Here is a 21,772-nt window from a genome sequence, read left to right on the forward strand (position 1 = left end):
TGCTGGGGTTCTGCGCAGGCTCAGTAGTTTCTGAGACAAGCGGGAAGGGCGGGGCGTAGGGTTCTGCGCAGGCTTGGTAGTTTCTGACACTAGCGCCTGGGAAGGGTGAGGGCAGAGCATCAGTGCGCATGTCTAGTCTCCTTGACTATAGCGGTGTGCAGAGTTGCACTGGAACGGAACCGGGCGGGAAGCGCCTGCGCGATGGCTCGTGGCGCATGCGCGCTGGGGGAGCCTGACCGTCAGCTATGGCAGGTGTCGGGGCCAGGCTGCTGCGGGCTGCGATGTGGCACCGGGCGTTGTTGCTCCTGCTCTGGCTGGCCTTGGCTTCAGTGCAGGGGCTTTACTTTCACATCGGAGAGACGGAGAAACGCTGTTTCATCGAGGAAATCCCCGACGAGACCATGGTTATCGGTTAGCACTGGGGTGGGGGGCAGCCCTCCCTCGCTTTCTACCCGGCGCCGGCCCAGACTCTGACCCCGACACTGACCTCTGATCTTCCGGCTCCGAAAGAAACCAACCTTTGGTACTGGCCCTGCCCCGGACCGGGGCTCACTCATCTCCCCCTGCCCCCTGTCTGCAGCCCCCAAACTCCACGGTGGCCCCCAAACACCTCCTTGAAACGGCCCGGGAGTGTTAACTTGGCCCCAGACAGGGACTCTTTTCTAGACTCCATAATCCGAGCAAACCCGACTCCCCTCCCACCCCCTCCATCCTAGCCTTCGGTCCGGTGGTGCAGGTGCCCCGAGGGATCGCCCGCTGCTAGGTGTGTTGTGATAGACAACTCCTCTGCCCTGCAGGGAATTACCGCACCCAGCTATGGGACAAGCAGACGGAGACCTTCCTACCTTCCACCCCAGGGCTGGGGATGCACGTGGAAGTGAAGGATCCGGATGGAAAGGTGAGACCCACCAGCTTAGTCCTGTCTCCTGCTTCTCTGCCTTGGCAGTTTGTACCCAGTATCCGAAATGCTTTTATTCCTTTACCTCAACCTCTTGGAGGCCCTACTCCTTTCAGGGCTTTGTACAAAGTGCTCCTTACCAGCTTCATTTTAAATAAGTGGATGTGGATCTTATTTCATGGACCTCTTTGGCAGGTTGATGAAGCCCATTCTCCCCGTGTCAGAATAATGTTTTTAAATAGACAAAATATGGAAAATATGGAAGATTAAAAAGGAAATAAATTATATTGAATACAGTTATCAGAACATTTTTTAAAAAGGTCATAGATTCCCTTGTTAAGATTTTTTCCTAACTTAAGTTCTTCTTACAATCTTCCTACCAGAGATCTTTACAGATTTTCCCATTTGTTAGGCTCTGAAATTTACATTTCCTTTTTTTTTTTAGTTTTTGCTAGGCAATGGGGTTAAGTGGCTTGCCCAAGGCCACACAGCTAGGTAATTATTAAGTGTCCAAGGCTAGCATCTTCTATTGTGTCTGGTGCACAATAGGCAGGTGACAAGTATTTAGTGCATTGAACTAGTCTTTGGTTCAAACTAAGCATAGCTTCCATATAGGGTTCTTCATATACTAAATTGGGCATTCGTGTGTCAGAGAGCAGGCATTAACAGTTGCCTTCCGTGAGATAGGTTACTTTTTACTTCAGAAAGTTGGTTCTGTTTAATTTGAAAACTTTTTTTGACTATTTACTACATGCAGTTCCACAATGAGAGTAGCAAAGATGAATAAGACATGGCCTCAGTTTGCCAGGAGTTTGACTGATTGGGAAGGATAGGATAAATACACAATTATAATTTTAAAATATTAAATGCACCAAGTGAGAGACAAATTAAATGCTATAGAGTTGGGAGGAGGGAGAGATTATATCTCATTAAAGGTATCAGAAGAGGCTACCTTTAGGACATAACATTTGAGATTGACCTTTAAGGATAGCTTGGATTTACAGAGCTGGATATCGGAAGAGAAATATTTCAGATGGAAAGTAAACTGTGAGTAAAGACATAGAGCAAAGAATAAAACTTTTTCCAAGAAGAGTTGATAGTCCAGTTTGGCTGGATTGAAAGAACAGTAGTGGGACATAAATCCTGAAAAGTAAGTTGAGACCAGTTTGAAGAGGACTTTGGATATTTGGACTTTATTAGGTCAGTAATGGGGAGCTATTTAAAGGATATGAACCAGGGATGTGAAATAATTAGACTTATGGGAAGAGACTATTTGTATTGCATTGGATTTTCATTGTTGTCACTCTTTTATAGGTGGTATTATCAAGGCAATATGGTTCAGAAGGTCGATTCACCTTTACCTCCCATACCCCAGGTGATCACCAGATCTGCCTGCACTCCAATTCTACTCGAATGACCATCTTTGCGGGCGGCAAACTAGTAAGGGAATTTGCTCAGTTAAAAAAATTACTGATTCATCTAGATCGGTTCCCTATTCTGAGTGGAAGGTGGTGGCTGCTGTTATCTCCACATATGACATATTGCTAAGGAGAGAGAGACCGTAAGAATATTGAGAAATTTCCTATCCAGAAACTAATGTTCCTGATACATGTGGTAATGGTGTTTTTAATTTGCTTTCTGGACTATTTGAATGTCTAGGTTAGCAAATGTTTAGAGACTACATATACATTCTCTGAGGCCTTATCATTCAAAGGTCAGAATGATCTGCCTGAACTTCTAGTTCTGACCGTATTTATGTTTGTTTTTCACCTAGAGGGTACATCTGGATATACAGGTTGGTGAACATACCAATAATTACCCTGAAATTGCTGCCAAAGATAAATTAACAGAATTACAACTCCGTGCCCGCCAGTTGCTTGATCAGGTGGAACAGATCCAAAAGGAACAGAACTACCAGCGGGTAAGGATGACATCTTTTCCTGGATGGAAGCTGAGTGCTTCCTATATCAGCCAGAACCTGAAAACTTATCCTTAGCTTCTTCCTATTCTCTGGGAAATTTTTAACATATTGGGAAGAACATTTCTCTGGTAAGAAATAGCATGGCATGGTGGAAAGAGTACTGGAGTTGGTGTCAGAAGACCTGAATTTAAGTTCAGGTTCTTACAGTTACTTACTCTGGACCTCAATTTCCTCATCTGTAAAATGGATATAATAATAATTCTACTACTTAAGGTGTTTTTGTGAGGAAAATGCTTTTAGACCATGAAGTATTATATAAATGTGATGACGATGATGATGATTATAATGATTATTATTGGGGAAGGTCAGTCTTCCAACAAAGAGGCAACTTGCAACTTGATAAGAGCAGTAACTGGATTCTCCTTGGGCCCACTTTTGAACATATGGGAGCTTGATTTCTTTTCAGATGTTGGAACTGGAACTAGAAAACCTTTGAAACTACAGTGCAGGAATATTATAGAGGAAACCTGTAGTGGAGAGATGAACCCTTTTGAACCAAAGGCAATAAAATGTGACATGATGAGAAGATTGTTAAACTGGGATTCTAGAATTCTGAGTTTCTAGTCCTCACTGACCTTAACTAGCTATATCACCTTTGGCAAGTCATATCAGCCTCTGACCTCATTTTCCTCATTTTGATTTGAGGGATCTGGTCAAGATAATGACTAAGGTAACCTTTCAACTTTAAAAAACAAACAAAAATCCTCCAAGATTCTAATATTCTACATGGCAGGAATAAATCTATTCTTTCTTGAAATAGAATTATAATATAGAACGGAGGAAGCCTTTTGCTTTAATCTTCTAAATCAAGTGTTCATTTCCTGTGGCTACATATGTATCTCTTGTATCTCCTACAGTATCGTGAGGAACGCTTTCGTATGACCAGTGAAAGCACCAACCAGAGAGTGTTGTGGTGGTCCATTGCTCAGACTGTCATCCTCATCCTCACTGGCATCTGGCAGATGCGGCACCTCAAAAGTTTCTTTGAAGCCAAAAAGCTGGTGTAAAGTTTTTTCCTGTACAACCCCTTTCCTTTCATCCCACTTACTTGATACTTTTCTTCTTTTACACCCTGGCTACTTGGATTTTGTTTGGATGGGGTAAAAAAGTTGTAGAATATATGCTCTTTTAGTTCCATGGCAGCCATGCACCCATCAGGCTGAGGTTAGTAGCCCCTGGACTGCACAGAAACTATCCCATCTCCCCCGACAACGGTCATAGGAAACTGGTCAAAGCCCATACAAAGCTCCTTCCATACTCTGAGGAAGAGCTTGAGCTAATCAGGACACAGCCATGATTTCTTGGCCTGCCTTTTTCCATATTTAGTCATCTCTCCTAATCCTTTGATTGAAGTAAATAAGCAAAGACCACTCATTTGCTCCTTTAATTTTAGACACCCTAGCCTCACTATTGCCCAGTTAGTCCTGACTTCACTGAAATTAATTTCTGACTGTAAACAAGGTGGCAGGTCTTGAATATCAAGGGGATGAAATTTTTTTATATAACAAATATTTTTTGATATATGTATTTTGTCCTTATCTGAAATGGCACTACCTGTGTGTAAGTGTGGTTTTAAAATGCAGAACTGACAGTCTTTGGCACTCTGTATATGTACATTTTTAAAAAAATTAACTACTGTGGTAACTTCTCAGACTCTCCAGTGAAAGTCCTAGAAGGTAGGGACCCAAGCAGACAGTTCAGCCAATAGTAAGTGAGGCCTTGCTTATAAGTTATGCACAGGCGCCTTTGGACACCTTGATCCCCTTACGGGTATTAAGGGAATGTGAACTTAAGGTAGGAAACTGGAGAGTAGGTAGAGGCAGTCAATTTTCTTCCCTTCTCTTTTCCCCCCACAGCACCACAAACTGTTGAATTTTATTTAAGATGCAGTAAATATTTTCTTCATGGGTCCCAGGTTCAGTTCTTTGTATGGATTTTCCAGTGAAATAAAACCTGTTCTGGTAACTTGTGTTTGAGATGAAATAAAAGTTCTTACCAGACCAGAATAGTAGAATGTAATAAACCTGATATGAAATAAATTCCAAGGATGACTTGGAACTGATCTTAAATCTAGAGACCTTCCAGTTTAGAACAGACATACTAAAGGGCTCAATTAGAATTAGGATCCAATAGACTGGTAATTACCTTAGTCTCAAGCCTTACCACACCTTTCATCCTAGCATGATGGTTGGAGGTGTGGTAGCTTTATGAGTTAAGTGGCTCATGACTCTGGATAGTGTGTTTTGAGGAAGACATTACTCTAAATTTTACTTCCTAGATATCCTGAGTTCAAAGTGAATGCTCCTTTATCCTCGTTTTTCAGAAAGAGGGAGAATTACCAGTTAAATGGTAGGGGCAGGGTTAGCTTAGTTTTTCCAGCAGAATCAGGATAGTCTAATAAATCTCAAAAAGCTTGCTGTATTATTATGTCTTGGGTATCTTTTTTGGGGGGGTTTGCAAGGCAGTGGGGTTAAGTAACTTGCCCAGGGTCATACAGCTAGGTAATTATTAAGTGTCTGAGGCTGGATTTGAACTTAGGACCTTCTGTCTTCAAGGCCAGTGCACTATCCACCACATCACCTGGCATCCATTTTTTTAGCTAATCTTTGTTTAGGAGGTGGCAGAGTGAGGCTGGAATGCTATATTTTTAAGAGCCATGATTTTGTTGGGGGCTTCCACCAGTGCAGGCACTTCTCAGTACCATAGTCGGAGGTTTTGTGAAGTGTTGTGGCCAAAAAATAGTTCTCTTGGTGGCCAAATGTATGGTAATGAGCCTCAGAATTTTTTTGCTCCCTTAGTTTACCTTTGTTGTTATAAGCTTCTAAATCACATTTTTTCATGGTCCAGCAACTACTCTATCCTTGGTTTAATTCATTTGTTTCCACTGTGGCTTACTCTATTTGCCCTTCACTTTTGGCTCCATATTCATGGCAGTTATTTTATCTTACTAGGTCTAAATTCTGAACTTGATTTAGGAACAATGGCTAGGGCTTAAACTATATTCTTTTCAGGCATGTAATTATTTCCATTAATTTAGCTCTCTCATTCCTAAATTCATCTCTTAGGCTGGCCCATTCCAGTCTGCTTTGCCATGCTGTCTACTGCCACAGTAGACACTGCCACAACTCATCCCCACATTCCTATCATCCCCTTATAGTTCTGGGACATCAGAACAGTTTACACCAGTAAGTGTGTAGGTTTACAAATTGTTGGATGTAATCATCTTGAGAGAACTGGCAAGGGATGTGCTCCCTTGGCAGCTGGTGATATGAGTGTTGGAGTCAAGAAGACTGGAATTCAGGGGCAGCTAGGTGGCACAGTGGATAAAGCACCGGCCCTGGAGTCAGGAGTACCTGGGTTCAAATCCGGTCTCCGACACTTAATAATTACCTAGCTGTGTGGCCTTGGGCAAGCCACTTAACCCCATTTGCCTTGCAAAAAAAAAAAAAAGGACTGGAATTCAAATTCATCCTCAGATACTTACTAGCTATGTGACCTTTATTACTTCACTTCTGATTGTCTCACTTTCCTCAATCACAAAATGATAATAAAAGTATATCCCCCAGAGGGATGTAAGGATCATATGAGATCACATTTGTAAAGAGTGTGGCACAGTTCCCCTTACATATAGTAGTAGGTGCTAGAGAAATGCTTATTTCTTTCTTTCCTATGGAAGCATGGGAAAGATTCACACATACATTTGCTAAGAAGAGGAAAGGGCATTGCTTGTCCCTTGGGACATTAGCTGAATAGAAAAAAATGGAAGTTAACAAATTAGAAGAATAAAGATGAAAATACTTTTCACATGTGTGGAAAGGGGTTCATAAACAAAATGAAGTTTTAAATATATAAAACTGAAAAATTTTTACATAAAACCAATATAGTTAAAATTAGAAGGAAAGCAGATGGGAGAACTGGGAGAAAATTTTTACAGTAAGTTTCTTTAATCTTCAATAAAGATCTTGTTTCCCAAAATTTCCAAGGTTCAAATTTATAAGAATGAATACCACTTAAAAAAAGAAAAAGAATGAATATCACTCTTCAATTGATAAGTCACAGATATGAACAAGTAGTTTTCAGGGGAAGAAATTTCAATTTATCAATAGCCATGTGAAGATAATATTTCAAAACAATAAGGTCAAATGAAAGCAACTCTGAGATTGTGCCTAGGTGAATTAAAAAAAAATTATAAATTTGCTGGTGGAGCTGTGAGAAAACAGGTACATTATTACACTGTTGGAACTGTGAACTGGTCAGGCTGTTCTGAAAAGCAATTTGGAATTATGCCACCCAAAGCCATTAAAATACATAGTCTTACCAAGCAATACTGGGACTACATCTATACCCCCAAAAGATCAGTAAAAAGGTCAAAGGACCCCTGTATTAAAAAAAAAGATTTTTTTTTTATGGTGGCAAATAATTGGAAACTGAAGGAGTGCCCATAATTTGGGAAATGGTTAATGAACTGTGGTATGTGATTAATGGAATATTACTGTGCAGCATGAAATGAAGGGAACAGTTTCAAAGGAACCTGGGAAGACTTTGTATGAAATGGTACAGAGGGAAGTAAGCAGCAGAACCATAATATTTATTTACATTAATAACCACCAAAAAATAACTTAGAAAGACTTAACTTTTATTAATGCGATGACCAACGAAGATTTCATGCTATCCCACACCTGACCACTTTTGAGACCTATTTTTCCTGTTACCCAAGCAGAAATTGCTTTTACTTGACTACAAGGGTTTTGTTTTTCTTCCTTTATCAATGGGGTTAGGAAGTGGGTAGGAGAAAAGGTGGGGTTTTGGTAATTGAAAAAAAAATCTTAAAAACTAAGTGCAGGATGAGGAGTTGTTGCAAGTTGATGAGGAAGAAAGGGGATTTGTCCCCAGCTTTTGGACTCTGGTCAATAGACATTTTAGGAAGCTTAAACAGAAAAAGAAGGGTGTAGAAGCCAAGTTAGAGCAATAGGGCTTTGGAGGTGTTAGTATTTGTAGTGTGAAGAATTCAGGTCCTGCAAATCAAGCTTCAAGTCAAATTCTGACAGCCACTTAATATCTCTGAGTCCTTGAGCAAGTCATTTAACCTCTTCGGGACTCAGTTTCTTAGCAAATTCTGGAAATTAGTAATGTATTGACAACAGACTCTGGAGAAACGGCATGGCATTGTGGTAAAAGCACTGGATTTGTCAGAGGCCCTGGATTTAAGTGCGTGCAATTTTAGACTACCTAACTGGTGCTTGATCATAAAATCAGAGGGATGGAGTAGATAATTTGAGTTCCTTTCACCTCTAGCCCTGTGATATAATAAAAGCCACCATTGTACAGTGCTTTAAGATGTGCAGAGTGCTTTACCAGTATCTCATTTTATCCTCATAACACTGGTGCTATTCCTCTTCTCAGGGTGGCGCAGTGGGCGGTGCTGGGCCTGGAGTTCCCATCCAGCCTCAGACACTTGCCAGCTAGCCGAGCGGCCTGGGCCAGGCACTGAACCCCGGGCTGCCTGCTTCCTCATCCGTACACGGAAGATAATAATGGCACTCACCTCCCGGTTGTGGGAATCGCTAAGTGTAACGAGCTCAGCACGGTGCCTGGCACACAGTAAGCGATACACAAACCTTAGCTTTTATAGTCGCATTAAGGGAACGGAGGCAGGCGGCAGTTGGGCCGCCCGGGGCATGATGACGGGCCTGGTGCGGATCCGAGGCCTGATCCGGATTTCAGCCAGCTCTCCCTGGTGAACCGAGGGGACTCAGTCCTTCTCGTGGACAAAAATCCCAGCTTAAATCGCCGTTTCCCGGAGGAAGAAGGCTAATCCTTGGGCTCTCGGAGCGCCGTGGGCGGGCCCTTCCGGGAGGAGGCGACTCTCCCCAATCTGATTGGGCCAGACTCAGGCCCCGCCCCCCGCCGCTTCTTCCGGCCGCCCGGCGAGGACTTCCCGTGGCCGGCCTTGTTACTGTGCGGCAGCATGGCGGACTCCGAAGCGCTGGGCTTTGAGCACATGGGCTTGGACCCACGGCTCCTGCAGGTACCGGGGCGGCGGCGGGCGGGCGTTGGCCGGATCATTCCCAGGCTCCCGGAGCCCCTTCCCCAGACACGGCGCCTCTCCCGCCGCGGCCCCTTCACTTGCTTCGCTCCTCCAGCATGCTCTGCCCGTCTTCCCCCAGGCCATCGCAGAGCAGGGCTGGGCCCGGCCCACGCTCATCCAGGAGAAGGCCATCCCACTGGCGCTGGAAGGGAAGGACCTGCTGGCCCGGGCCCGCACCGGCTCCGGGAAGACCGCGGCCTACGCCATCCCCGTGCTGCAGCATTTGCTTCACAGGAAGGCGGTACGCCGACGTGGGCCCTTGGGAGAGGAGGACGGAGGAAAGAAATTCTCTTAGGGCGGCGTGGTCAGCAGTAACCTCTTCCCCGTCCCGTCTAAGTGCCATTTCTTAGGACCCTGGGCAAGTTCCTAAATCGCTTTGTGCCTCAATTTCCTCATTTGTAAAACCGGGGGTGGGGTGGTGGCTTATATGGATTCTTAGAGTCCCTTCAACTCCAAATCTGTGACTCCAAAGGTTCCTGGAGAAAGGAGGAGTGTGGGCCTCATCTGGCAAACAAGTTTTAAGCAAATGTGGTAAACGCCTGAAAATCCAGGACCCACTTTTAAGTTTAATGTGCATTTTTGATAGTTTTTCAAGTTAGTTGACAAAACAAATCAGGGCCTGCTTTGTAACTTGTGGATTTTGCAAGCTTCAGTGCTCAGGTTGGAAGTTTAATAATAAACTCTGCGAGGCTCCCAAAGACTCCTGGCTAACCCTTTTAATGGACTTATGCCAAGGATCCATAGGAACACTTTGAGAGGTATAAAAGCATGTTCTTCTCTTTTAGACATAGACTAGAATTAAGAAAAGGCTAGGGTAATTCCATGACAGTGAAGAGAAAGAGACGGGTTCTGTGTGACATGTTGTTTTGTGAAGGGAAAATCAGACTACTTCTTAGATATCTTTGTGTATGTCTTTTAGATGTTGATTAGACTTAAGCCAAGGCTAGGGTGACCCAATCATGAGACAGTGATTGGAGTTGGGTTCTTTTTGACCTATGTTGGTTGTAAAAGGGAGATCAGGTTGCTTTTGGAAAGAACATCTAAGTTTCCATGATCATAGGGAAACTAGTGCTACAGAGACTTAACACCTGTATGGTTTGGGTTGGTTGGTTAAAGTCCTTGACATGAGCTTTTACAGACAGGACCAGTGGTAGAACAGGCTATTCGAGGCCTGGTTCTCGTACCCACCAAGGAGCTGGCTCGCCAGGCACAGACTATGATCCGTCAACTGACTGCATATTGTGCCCGGGATATTCGTGTGGTCGATGTGTCAGCTTCAGAGGATTTTGCTTTTCAAAGGTGGGTGAAAGCAATGAAGTTAGAAGAAGGAAAATGGAGTTAAAGGATTAAGGATAATGATAAGAGTAGTCACTTTCCAGTTATATTTCTTTTATTTCCTTTAGTTTTGTGTATTTTGAATACTATCCTGATAACTAATTTTTTTCTTTTTCTGTAGACCCTTGCTAATGGAGAAGCCAGATGTGGTAGTGGGCACACCATCACGAGTGCTAAGTCATCTGCTTCAGGGAAACTTGAACTTGCGGGACTCCTTGGAACTGCTTGTAATGGATGAGGCTGACTTGCTTTTTTCCTTTGGCTTTGAAGAAGAGCTTAAGACCCTTCTTTGGTAGGGGGAGAGGATTGTTGCATCTTGAAAGGAAGGGCTTTGGGAGGAGGGTGGGGATGAGATTGCCTTACTAATTGACTTAGAGGCTAGAGGGTGAGTGTGAGGGTGACTTGGGAGATGTAACTTTGAATGCCCAGGATGGAAACTGACTGGTATTTGTTCTTCTATAGCCACCTGCCTCGGATATACCAGGCCTTCCTCATGTCAGCTACTTTTAATGAAGATGTACAGGCCCTCAAGGAGCTTGTGTTACATAATCCGGTGAGGCATACTGGGGGGGGGGTATATTTGGAATTGGAGAAGACAGTAAAAATTCTCTTAATGCCCTTAACCTGCTATCCTGAACATTTTTTTTTCTTTTCAAGGGTTAAGTGGCTTGCCCAAGGCTACACAGCTAGGCAATTATTAAGTGTCTGAGACTGGATTTGAACCCAGTTACTCCTGACTCCAGGGCCGGTGCTTTATCCACTACGCCACCTAGCCGCCCCTCCTGAACATTTTCTTCAAGAGGAAAGGGTTCTTATGTAAAACCTGTGAATATTGATTCCCATCTTTTTTGAGCCTGGGGCCTCCTCTTTCTCAGAAACCAGCAATCAGTCCTAGTTCAGCTCTATTCCAGTTGCATTGTAAATATAGTAATATTCCATGTTGCATTTTCTTTTAGCTGTGCAGTTTTAGGCAAGACAGTTAACCTTTTTGAGGTTCAGTTTCTTTATCTGGGAAATGGGCATAATACCATGCAAGGTTTCTACCTCCCACAGTAATCTGAAGGCTTAAATACAACTTCATTTGATGATCTCATTGGCTCCCTTGGATTTAATTACCAGTTCTATGCTGATGATTCTCAAATCTACCTATCCTGCTCCAGCTTCTCTGCTTACCCTGTCTCCAGTTGCCTTTCAGATATCTCAAACTGGTTTTCCAGTAGACATATTAAACTTGGTATGCTAAAATGGAACCCATTTATCTTTCTTTCTAAATCCTTTCTTCACTTTTATCTTCCTTATTAATGTAAAGCAAGGGTGGGGAACTTTTTATCTGCCAAGGGCCATTTGGATATTTATACCATCATTCACAAGCTATGTTTGATCCAACATTAATTCACCCCTAAAAAGTTGCTAGATTTATTGTTTTTCGAGTCCCCTATTGCAATGACCTTGGCAGCACCACAGCAATACAGACCTTGAAGGTTCCTCACCCCTGCTGTAGAAGGAGACACTTTTCCTTTGAGTCCCTCAGGCTGCCATCTAGTAGTCATCCTATATTCCTCACTGTCCCCATGCCCCATCCAATTTGTTGCCAAGGCTCGAACTATCTTCAGAATGGGCTTCTTCCTTTCCTCAATACCATTCTAGTATTGACCCTCACCACTTCACACTTAAGGTTATTGTCCTATTCTTGCTGCTGGATTTCTCTTACCTCAAATCTCCTTGCTCCAAGACAGTTTCCATTCAGCTGCCAAAGTGATTTTCCTAAGGTGCAGATATGATCAGTTCAACCTTCCCACACACCAGTTAACTCCAGTGGCTTTCTATTGTCTCCAGGAAGAAATATAAAATGCATTTTTGGCATTTAAGGCTCTTTATAATCTAGCCTTCTCCTACCTTTCCACCTTCTTACACCTTATTCTTCATACCTTCTTAGACCTTATTCCCTCACATACACCCTTCAGTCTAGTGACCCTGGCTTCCTGACTGTTCCTCTCTTTTTCTCCCCTCTGCCCCCCAGTTTGGATGCTCTTCTTCTTCAACTCTGTCAATTGATCTCCTTGTCTTCCTTTAAAATTCCACCTTCTATAAGAAACCTTCCCTAACCCCTTATTTCCAGGGCCTTCCCTCTATTAATTATTTCCTGTTTATCCTAAATGTAGCTTGCTTTTTCTATATCTGTTTGCCTGTTCCCCATTAGATTGTTAGCTCCTTGAGGGTAGGGATTTATGTAAAGCAGGAACTGTCTGTATTCCCAAGTATTAGAACCATGACTGGCACATATTAGATGCTTATTGATGATTGACTGATATGTGTAAAATGCTTTGCAAATTTGAAAGCACTGTAAATCATCATCTTCTCAGTCAAAAATTGGCCAGGGGAGAAGGAGTTTTAATATTATGTCTGTACATTAAGCTAAAAAGTTTTTACATGTTAATTGGCAAATTTCTGTGTTAATATTTGTGTTTTCTCTTTCTTACCTGACTCATTGATTCTCCCCCGCCTTCTCTCTAGGTAACCCTGAAATTACAGGAATCCCAACTTCCAGGACCAGATCAGCTGCAGCAGTTTCAAGTGGTCTGTGAGACTGAGGAGGACAAATTCCTGTTACTCTATGCCCTGCTAAAGCTATCTTTATTACGGGGCAAATCTCTACTCTTCGTTAACACCTTAGAACGGGGTTACCGCCTTCGACTTTTCTTGGAGCAGTTCAGCATTCCTGCCTGTGTACTCAATGGAGAGTTGCCTCTTCGTTCCAGGTTTAGATTCTTTGTGGTTTGGTGCAAGGTGATGGAAAGAATTTGAGGGAGTTGAGTCATAAAACTGGGACTGTTAACCAAAATAAGGGGGAGGCTAAAGCTAAAAGCTTAATGTTGATGAAGAGCCAATTCCCAGGTACCGCAGAACTGACTAGACATCTTTTCTTTGACTGTAGGTGCCACATCATTTCACAGTTCAACCAAGGTTTCTATGATTGTGTCATTGCAACTGATGAGGAAGTGCTGGGAGCCCCTGTTAAAGGCAAGCGTCGGAACCAAGGAGCCAAAGGAGAGAGGTGATTTAGAGGTCCCTAAACTTCTTTAGTTTTCTACTCCTACAGCCTTATCTTTCCTATCTTTTTGGAAGGATCCTAAATTTAGAGTGCATGGATTGGGGATGAGAACTAGATTTTTTTCTCTTGATTTTTCCCCTAGGATTTTCATATGTTAACTTTGCTATGGATATATGAATGTTCTTTTGGTCTTTGGTTCTAAGGTAGGGTGGAGTGATATGGAAGAGGAAAAATTTGAACTAGATTTGAGGCAACCTGTTGCTGAAAAACGTCACCCACTCTAAAGTAGGTGACATTCAAACTGGATATAAAGATAAAGGATTAGTTTGATTTTAATGATTTTCCCCATAGGGCCTCTGATACAGAATCAGGTGTGGCACGTGGCATCGACTTCCACAATGTAACAGCTGTACTCAATTTTGATCTCCCACCTTCCCCTGAGGCCTACATTCATCGAGCTGGCAGGTAGGTATGATGCCAAGCTGTGTGCAGACCTGAGGTGAAGGATTGTGACCTAAATGTATTATCCCTTCATAGGACTGCACGAGCCAACAACCCAGGAACAGCCCTGACCTTTGTTCTGCCCACAGAACGTCCACAGCTCAAAGAAATTGAGGAGGCCCTTGGGGGAGGTAAAAACTGGCATTTCTTGTGGAACTTGGCCTCTTCTTGAAAGAAGAGAATAGAGACTAGAAGAGAGGAGCAAGGATAGCCATATTAAAATTTTGGAGTAATGTGATCAGAGAGAGGCTAGTGGTCAATTTAGAATAGAATTGCAATGGTGATATGATGATAGCCAGCCTGGAGAAGAGGAAAGGAGTATGGAAAAGGATTTTCTGTCTGACTCGTTAGACCTGTGATTTTAAATGGTTTAAGAAACTCCCCAGTGAGAAAACTATCTGCTAAATTTGGCTTATAGATTTACCTGGGTCACACACATCCTGGGCACAGAATTCTGTCAGCTGATAGATCATGGTCTGTCCCTGCTGTGCTGACTCCTTGGTGGACACAAGAACAAGTCCTCAAACAGCTTGTTCCACCACTGGTCTTGCCTGTTAGAGCATATCAAAGACATTAACCACCAACCCAAAACAAACTGTTGCCTTCATCTGTTCCCTGTACTACCTCCAGTCAGTTAAGTGACTTGACTGGAGTCACAGCCACTATGTACTAGAGCAGAGGTTTGAACTGGGCCTGAATCTGAAGCTAGTTCTCCCTAAACTATTAATATATTGGCCTTTCTCTGAAAGAGGAAAATTTTTTTTCATGGGGGGGAAGCCTCAGAAAGGACTGAGCAGATTTCAGGAAAGCAGTTGGTTTCAGGAAGTGTTGATATCAAAAAATGCAGTTTCTCTTCCTGGTATTTCCTATCTAAGAATACTGATAAGTGTCAATCAGCACCAGAATTTGTTGGGCATTTTATAGCACAGTGGGCTAAGTGTTAGAGTTACAAAGAAGTATAAGATAAGGGCCCTTCTCTCAAAGGTCTAGTTGGGTAAGATGGGATAGCAACTATATTTAATGCAGCATTACTGTGTGTGTGTGTGTAAATGAGGATTTGGGGGAAAATAGGAAGCAATGGAAAAAAAGATAGGACATAATCCTACTTCACTAGAATAGGAGATTAGATAGGTTAGAGCTAAGCTATGGATGAGTGCCTTTTCACTTTCTTTTCTTTCTTATTTTGGATTAGTTTCTGGATTGGTGCTCTATTCCATTAGATGCTAAGATGTTTTACCTATTTTAGGACTTAATGTTTTTCTGTCCACAGAGGGTGCAGAGTCCATGTTTCTTCCCTACCAATTTCGAATGGAGGAGATTGAGGGTTTCCGCTATCGCTGTCGGGTGAGCTAAGGGCATTCTATACCTTTCTGGGAGCTGGGGGCATAAGGGTATTAGGTATAAGAGATTATTGATTTCAGTACTGGACTGGTTGTCATATCCACTTCCCTCACTGTGTGGTCATATTCTCTTGTCCAGGATGCCATGCGTTCTGTGACAAAACAAGCCATTCGGGAAGCAAGACTGAAGGAGATTAAAGAAGAACTTCTACACTCAGAGAAGCTCAAGGTAAGGAAGGATGGATTACATTGGAGGGTGGAAAGCAGGGAAGGTAAGAGAGGTCTGGCAGTTTTCTTGTATTAAGGAATGGATTTTGACTATTATTTGGGGCTTAAAGGGACCTTATTAGTCAGTGGCATTAGGAGTAATGTGACAGCTCAGGGAGGGTAGGAAGTCCACAATAAAGGCAAAAATTATTAAAAATAGGCTTCTTTTTCTTTCAGACCTATTTTGAAGACAACCCTAGAGACTTACAGCTCTTGCGACATGACCGACCTTTACACCCTGCAGTGGTGAAGCCCCATCTTGGCCATGTACCTGACTACTTGGGTAAGATTCACTTGGCCTTAAGTGCTTGATATGACCAGTATAAAGCTAATGAAGTGGGTGATGGAGTCCTCTTGGGAGGGTGGGGTCCCTGACAGACAGCAGGGAAGAGGACTGTGGATCAGTCAGCTTGCCAACAAGTGTCTGTCAAATGCCCACACCTCCATTTGGGAAGATATTAAAAAAAAAGCACAGGATACAATCTGTGCTCAAAATTCATATCTTTTTAACTAAAGAGAACTAACAATTGTGAAACTGAGGAATAGTTGATGCTGATGATGGTGTTTTTTTCTTTATTCTCTAAGAAGGCCATGACATTTGGGAGATGATGCCAGGACAAGAAAGTTAATTGGATTTGAGGGAGGGAATTTTGTGCTAAATCACCAGCCTCACTTTCTCCTCTGAAGCCAACTGGGTCTAGTGGTCCAGTAAGAATCAGGAAGACTGGAGATGAGCCTGAATGGGAGGCAGTCAGGGTTAAATGACTTGCCCAAGGTTACATAGCTATTAAGTGTCAAATGTCTGAGACCAGATTTGAATTCAGGTTCTCCTGACTCCAGGACTGAGCTCTATCCATTTTATCACTAACTGCTCCTTACTAACTAGTATTGATTGAAACCAATTAATAGGATCTCTGGCAAGGGAGAGATCATTGTTGGAATAACTTGAAGGAGGTTTTCAGTAGAAGGTGATAAAATGAAAAGAGTTCTGAATTGGGATTCAGCACCTAGGTTTGAATTCCCCCTCCATTGCTGACTACTCTAGTTCTAGTTTACCTTTCTGATCTTGTTTTCTTTTCTGCATAATCAGAAAGTTGGACTGGATGATCACTTAGGTCTTCTTATTTTTTTAAACCTGTGATCTTAGTCCTGCCTGTGCTATCAGATCTAGTTGCTATGTGTTTTTTTTTTTTTGTAAGGCAAATGGGGCTAAGTGGCTTGCCCAAGGCCACACAGCTAGGTAATTATTAAGTGTCTGAGACCAGATTTGAACTCAGATAACTCCTGACTCCAAGGCCAGTGCTTTATCCACTGCACCACCTAGCCACCCCTAGTTTCTATGTTAATGTGGTTTGGCAGAACTGTGGGTTTTTTTTTTTTCACTGAAATTACTAAGGTGGGATTGGGCATTTTGGAAGCAGTTATGTTCAGATGTATCAAACAAAGAAGGTAGGACTTGAGTTGGACCTTGGCAGGAAAGTAGATTTTACATATGTGGAAGAGAGTTTATTAGTCAGGAAGAATGACAATAGCAAAGGTGTACTAAGAAGTATAACTGATGTTGAGAGGATAGTAATTGTGCTAGTTTTGCTTGAAGGGAAGGTTCCCATAGGAGAGTAGTATGAGATATTGCTTCAAAACTTGTAGGATCTCAAGGCAGCTAGATAGCTCAGTGGCTATACACTGACTCTGGATTCAGGAGGATCTGTGATTAAATCCAGCCTCAGACACTTACTGTATATCTGACTCTGGGCAAATCACTTAATCCTGATTGCATCCAAAAAATAATATGATGAAAAAATAACAAGAGGGAAGTCAGTGGAATTTAAGAAGGATCAAGGAAGGCTCCCTGTAGAAGGTGGGATTGCATTTGGATTTAAAGGAAGCCTGGGGAATCAGTAGTACAAGTGGAGGAGGGAGAGCATGCCAGGTCTGGGAGGTGACCAGAAAAAATACCCAGAGCCATGAGATGGAGTGTCTTTTTTTGTGGAACAGCTAGGAGGGACCAGTGTTACTGATTGAAAAGTTGATAGTGGGAAGTAAAGTGTAAGAAGATTGGAAAGAGGGGAGGCTAGGTGGTACAGTGGATAGAGCACTGGCCTTGGAGTCAGGGGTGCCTGGGTTCAAATCTGACCTCAGACACTTAATAATTACCTAGCTGTGTGGCCTTGGGCAAGCCACTTAACCCCACTGCCCTGAAAAATCTAAGAAAAGATTGGAAAGGTAGAAAAGGAGCAAGTTATGAAGGACTTTGAAGGCCAAACAAATCATGTTAATCTGTGATAGACCTGATCCCCTCTTGTTTTCTTTTTGTATTCTTTGCCAAGGAGAATGAACTTTGGACTGGGAAGGACCAAACAAAAATGACTAATAGAGACTTGACACTCAAGATAAATAGGGAGTTTGTGAGAGGATCCGTCAGTGCCCTTGATAAATTCAGATCAGCAGACCTAGATGAACAACATCCCAGGATGCTGAAAGATATGGCAAATATTATTGCTGAACCACTGTCAATGACCCAAGACCATGGAGAATGAGAGACATTGTAGGGTGGGAGAAAGGCTGATAGTTTCCTGATTTTCAAAAAAGGACAAGACAGTGGAATATGTAAACTGTATAGATCAGCAAATTTGACTTAAGATTCCTGGCAAGATTCTAGAACATAAAAAGTGAAGTAGATTGAAAAAGATCTGCAGAAACTTCTATAAGGAATGAATTGTCTCAAGAAGTGATGGTTTGGAGCAGCTGGGTGGCAGAGTGGATAGAACACTACTGACTCTGGAGTCAGGAGGACCTAAGTTCAAATTCTGCCTTAGAGACTCAATACTTAGCTGTGTGACCTTGAGCAAATCACTTTAACCTCACTGCCTTGCCAAAAAAAAATGGTAGTTTTCCCTTCCTTTTATACTCTAATCATTAAATAAACATTAATTAGATACTTACTAAGTACCTACCTTGTTAAGGGCAGGGAATGCAAAGAAAGGCAAAGACAGTTCCTGCCTTCAAGGAGCTAGCAAATAGATTGGGGTCCAGACAGCAGGTAAAAAGACCCTAAAAAAGAGCTATGTGTAGAGGACCTGGGTCAAGGCCATGATAAGGTCCTACAGCTGGGTGTGAGGTGAAGAGCTGTCTGTACTGGGCCACTTCCTGAAATGGAAGATCTGGGAGAGGCTCTCCCTTGTCCTCTACCCTCTCATTAGGAGGACCAGGGAGCAATGAGTTTCAGAGTTCACTCAGCCTTATCAATCTGTTATTTGTATATGTAAAAAAGTAACTTCCTTGAGGACTGGAACTGTTTCACTTTCAATATCCCTCAGTATCTGATACAGTTATTGATTGTTGTAGAAGAGAAGGGATCCTTGTTCAGTTACATGTTGTCTATGATGGCCTTCAGAACTGGTTCTTTCCACTAAAATTTGTTGCCAAATGAGCAAGAAGTGTGAGCCTGGTCAGGATAGTTTTGTGATCTTTTTCCAGTTATGCTTTGTGACTTGGGAACAGGAATGTAGAAAGTAGAAGTTAGGGAGGAAAGTAGAAGAGAATTAGAGCATTGATCAGTGGTCAGTTGTTACATCTGGATAATTAGGAAGTTGTATGGGGTGGGGATGGATGGTGCATGATGGGGATTCAGTAAATTGGAAGTTGTGAAGTGATCAAATACCAGGTATGCATAGAGAACTGGCAAAATCTACATATGCACTATAAGGGAGATATACTGAGTTTGAGCTTTTTGAGGGTTGATGCATTACCGTATGATGTTGAGACTTGTAGCATGACCTTATAAGTGTGTGATTAGGAGGGAAATTAGAGTTATGGGAAGTTAACCAGTATGACTAATGAAGTCATTGAAAAGGATAATCAGAAATGGAATGGTAAAGAAGAACTTGATCTAGGGTCTTCTGAGAATGGAAATCGACCTAAAGGAGAGCATGATGGGTTCACGTGCTGAAACTGAAGCCTTGTCCTGTGGGCATTGAAATGTTATGTGCTATAATGACTAGAGCATTGGACTTCTCAGACATGGATTTGAATCCCACTTCAGACCACTAGTTCAGTTTTGACTTCTGAAGTTGGGATAACAACTACTTCTCTGAAGTGGTATTGTTACGAATATAAATCTTAAAGCATTATTTAAATGTAAGCTGTAAGTTATTTACTGATATTTGGAAATAAAAGACTAGACAAAAAATCATCTAAAGAGGTAATAATTGAATTCATGGGAATGGATGAGCTTTCTGAGGTACTGAGTATAGATAAAGAATAGCTAAATACCTGAGGACACAATTTTGGAAGATCAAAGATTGGGGGGAGGGGACAATAAGAGGGAGAAGTAACATGGGAAAATTATTTAACAACTTGGACAGAGAAGAAACAGAAGGAAGCAGACCCAATTTAAGGACTGTTGAATGGAAATTAAGAAATGATAGGAGAACATTAAGAGGGATGAATCCAGTGTTGGGAAGAGAGATCTTCTAGAGTCATATCTGAGGGTGGCTCATCTCCAAAGTTTTGGAGGGGATAAGGCTGTAGTTCTAATAGAATCATGGGTGCATATTGCCAAAGATCTGTTTTCTTCATTCCCTAGTTCCCCCGACACTTCGTGGCATTGCCCGCCCTCACAGGAGGCGGAAGCAGAATAGACCCTTCACTTCTCAGAGGAAATTAAAGGTACCTCCTGCATGGGCCCTCTGCTTAGGGAATAGGATTCTGGAATGTTGACCTTTCCCCCCCCCTTTGTTGCCTTTACTGCTGGACCCTATCCCCTAGAGAGTAGAGAAGAGGTTGTTTCTCTGCCTCAGGGTCAGAAGTCCCAGTGAAGCCTGATGGCTTGTTAATGGACTGTAACCTTTGCCTAGTTGTCTGGGTATCAGAGAAAAGGAATTTGGGACATTAAAAACAAAATTCCTCCTTCCTTTTTTGTTTTTCATTGCTTTCTCAGGGAATAGTAAGGGTAGTGGCAGGAATAGAGGAGAAAGAGGGGGAGAAAGTAGAAGTGTGTGTGTGTGTGTGTGGGGGGGTAGCAACTAGTAAGAAAGAAGCCACAAAAGCACTTTCACCTTTCTGGGGGGGGCGGTCTGTTTCCTCATTTTGTAAAGCAAGGAGGTCAAATTCTAGGATCTCTTCAGCTCAAATAGCCTATGATACTCTGTGACAATGAATTCTATCTCTTGTGTTCTTTAGACCATGACTTTTAAAATTTCCTAACAAGATATTTATCATACTTCTGCCAGACTGAGAATTAATATCTTCTTACTTCTACAGACCCCAAAGACACAGAACCCTCTTCGAAGTTTCAAGTACACCAGGAAGAAGGCAAGGAGCTCTGCCCCTTCAGCCAAGCACTCCTGAGGTTGCTCACCCAGTCTGGGCCTGACTGTCGGACATTTCTCCCTTACCTTGGGAGCTGGCCAACTACTTGTTTGTCACCCTTGATGGAAGGCTGGCCAACCCTGTTCTATGAAGTGACTATATGGATCTACTTAAGAGATTGGACTCCCAAGAGCCAGATAGAGAAGGTTAGCAAGCAGCCTTTCTCTGGTGTTGGCCTCTTCCCTTGTAGAGATGGAAGATTGTGCTCCCCATGCTGCAGCTATTTTGTATCCCTTCTCCGCCAGCAGGGGTCACCATGCATAGCCTTACAGTCAGAGCTGGAAGGAAACTGAGAAAAAGTACAGTTCCTGTCACCAATGGGGATAACTATAATAAGTGGAATGAAATACAGTCTCGTTCTTCATACTCAAGATGCTGCATTGACTCCTGCTCCTACCTTAGCATCTCTGTTCCCTAGACTGATCTTGATTTGCTATGTTCCTCCTCCCCCTTAGAGCCCCTAGATTCACTGCCCAAGGTTACAGGTCCCCATCTCAGGTCTGGAACTGTGGGCTTCTGGGTGTACAGGCATTTCTTGCCCATTTTTCAAGCTCTGGTTTTTACTTACACACCTGATTAGGAAGCTGTTTTCCAAGAACTGTTTCTTTCTTCCTATCATTTAAGAACTCCTCTCCCTGTCTTTTGCTACCCACAGGAAGATTCTACTTTCACCTGATAACCTTCTCGTTCTTATTTGAGCTTTTCTTTACCCATTTGTGAGAAAAGTAATGTTCTTTGTGAAAAAATAGATTTGAAGTTAGGACCCAAGCTCAAATTCCCTCTCTGCCATTTTTTAAAGATAATGGCCTTGGGCAAGTAATTTAACTTCTCTGGCTTCAGTTTCCTTATCTCTTCAAGATCTGGTTTATCTCTAAAATTTAAGAATCTGTTGTTTTCATAGTAGATAAAAGGTCCCCTGGTTATGACTCCAGTACCCTCT

At 42.6% G+C, this 21,772-nt stretch overlaps 2 protein-coding genes across 2 annotated transcripts; both read left to right on the forward strand.

The window, feature by feature from the left end:
- The first annotated feature begins 214 nt into the window (after positions 1-214).
- TMED4 (transmembrane p24 trafficking protein 4) lies at positions 215-4,844 on the forward strand. Its single transcript, XM_074210069.1, has 5 exons — positions 215-411; positions 798-898; positions 2,213-2,338; positions 2,673-2,819; positions 3,737-4,844. The coding sequence occupies exons 1-5, from the start codon at positions 246-248 to the stop codon at positions 3,884-3,886; spliced, it is 690 nt and encodes a 229-aa protein (XP_074066170.1). The 5' UTR covers positions 215-245; the 3' UTR covers positions 3,887-4,844.
- A 3,966-nt stretch (positions 4,845-8,810) lies between these two features.
- On the forward strand, positions 8,811-21,203 carry DDX56 (DEAD-box helicase 56). The gene is made up of 14 exons (XM_074210068.1): positions 8,811-8,907; positions 9,047-9,208; positions 10,106-10,266; positions 10,424-10,594; positions 10,765-10,855; positions 12,817-13,061; positions 13,238-13,357; positions 13,706-13,819; positions 13,892-13,986; positions 15,126-15,199; positions 15,335-15,424; positions 15,640-15,745; positions 20,048-20,130; positions 20,725-21,203. Exons 1-14 carry the CDS (start codon positions 8,848-8,850, stop codon positions 20,809-20,811), a joined length of 1,659 nt encoding a protein of 552 aa, XP_074066169.1. The 5' UTR covers positions 8,811-8,847; the 3' UTR covers positions 20,812-21,203.
- The last annotated feature ends 569 nt before the right edge of the window (positions 21,204-21,772 follow it).

Source organism: Macrotis lagotis, chromosome 1 (assembly GCF_037893015.1).
Source record: "Macrotis lagotis isolate mMagLag1 chromosome 1, bilby.v1.9.chrom.fasta, whole genome shotgun sequence".
Taxonomy (NCBI): domain Eukaryota; kingdom Metazoa; phylum Chordata; class Mammalia; order Peramelemorphia; family Peramelidae; genus Macrotis; species Macrotis lagotis.

Excerpts from the sequence above, each read along its gene's own strand:
- TMED4 (XM_074210069.1), top strand. The coding sequence starts at position 246 with ATGGCAGGTGTCGGGGCCAGGCTGCTGCGGGCTGCGATGTGGCACCGG. Across the intron at positions 899-2,212 it reads TGAAGGATCCGGATGGAAAG|GTGGTATTATCAAGGCAATA; the intron begins GTGAGACCCACC and ends ACTCTTTTATAG. Across the intron at positions 2,339-2,672 it reads TCTTTGCGGGCGGCAAACTA|AGGGTACATCTGGATATACA; the intron begins GTAAGGGAATTT and ends TTTTTCACCTAG.
- DDX56 (XM_074210068.1), top strand. The coding sequence starts at position 8,848 with ATGGCGGACTCCGAAGCGCTGGGCTTTGAGCACATGGGCTTGGACCCA. Across the intron at positions 8,908-9,046 it reads TGGACCCACGGCTCCTGCAG|GCCATCGCAGAGCAGGGCTG; the intron begins GTACCGGGGCGG and ends GTCTTCCCCCAG. Across the intron at positions 9,209-10,105 it reads ATTTGCTTCACAGGAAGGCG|ACAGGACCAGTGGTAGAACA; the intron begins GTACGCCGACGT and ends GAGCTTTTACAG.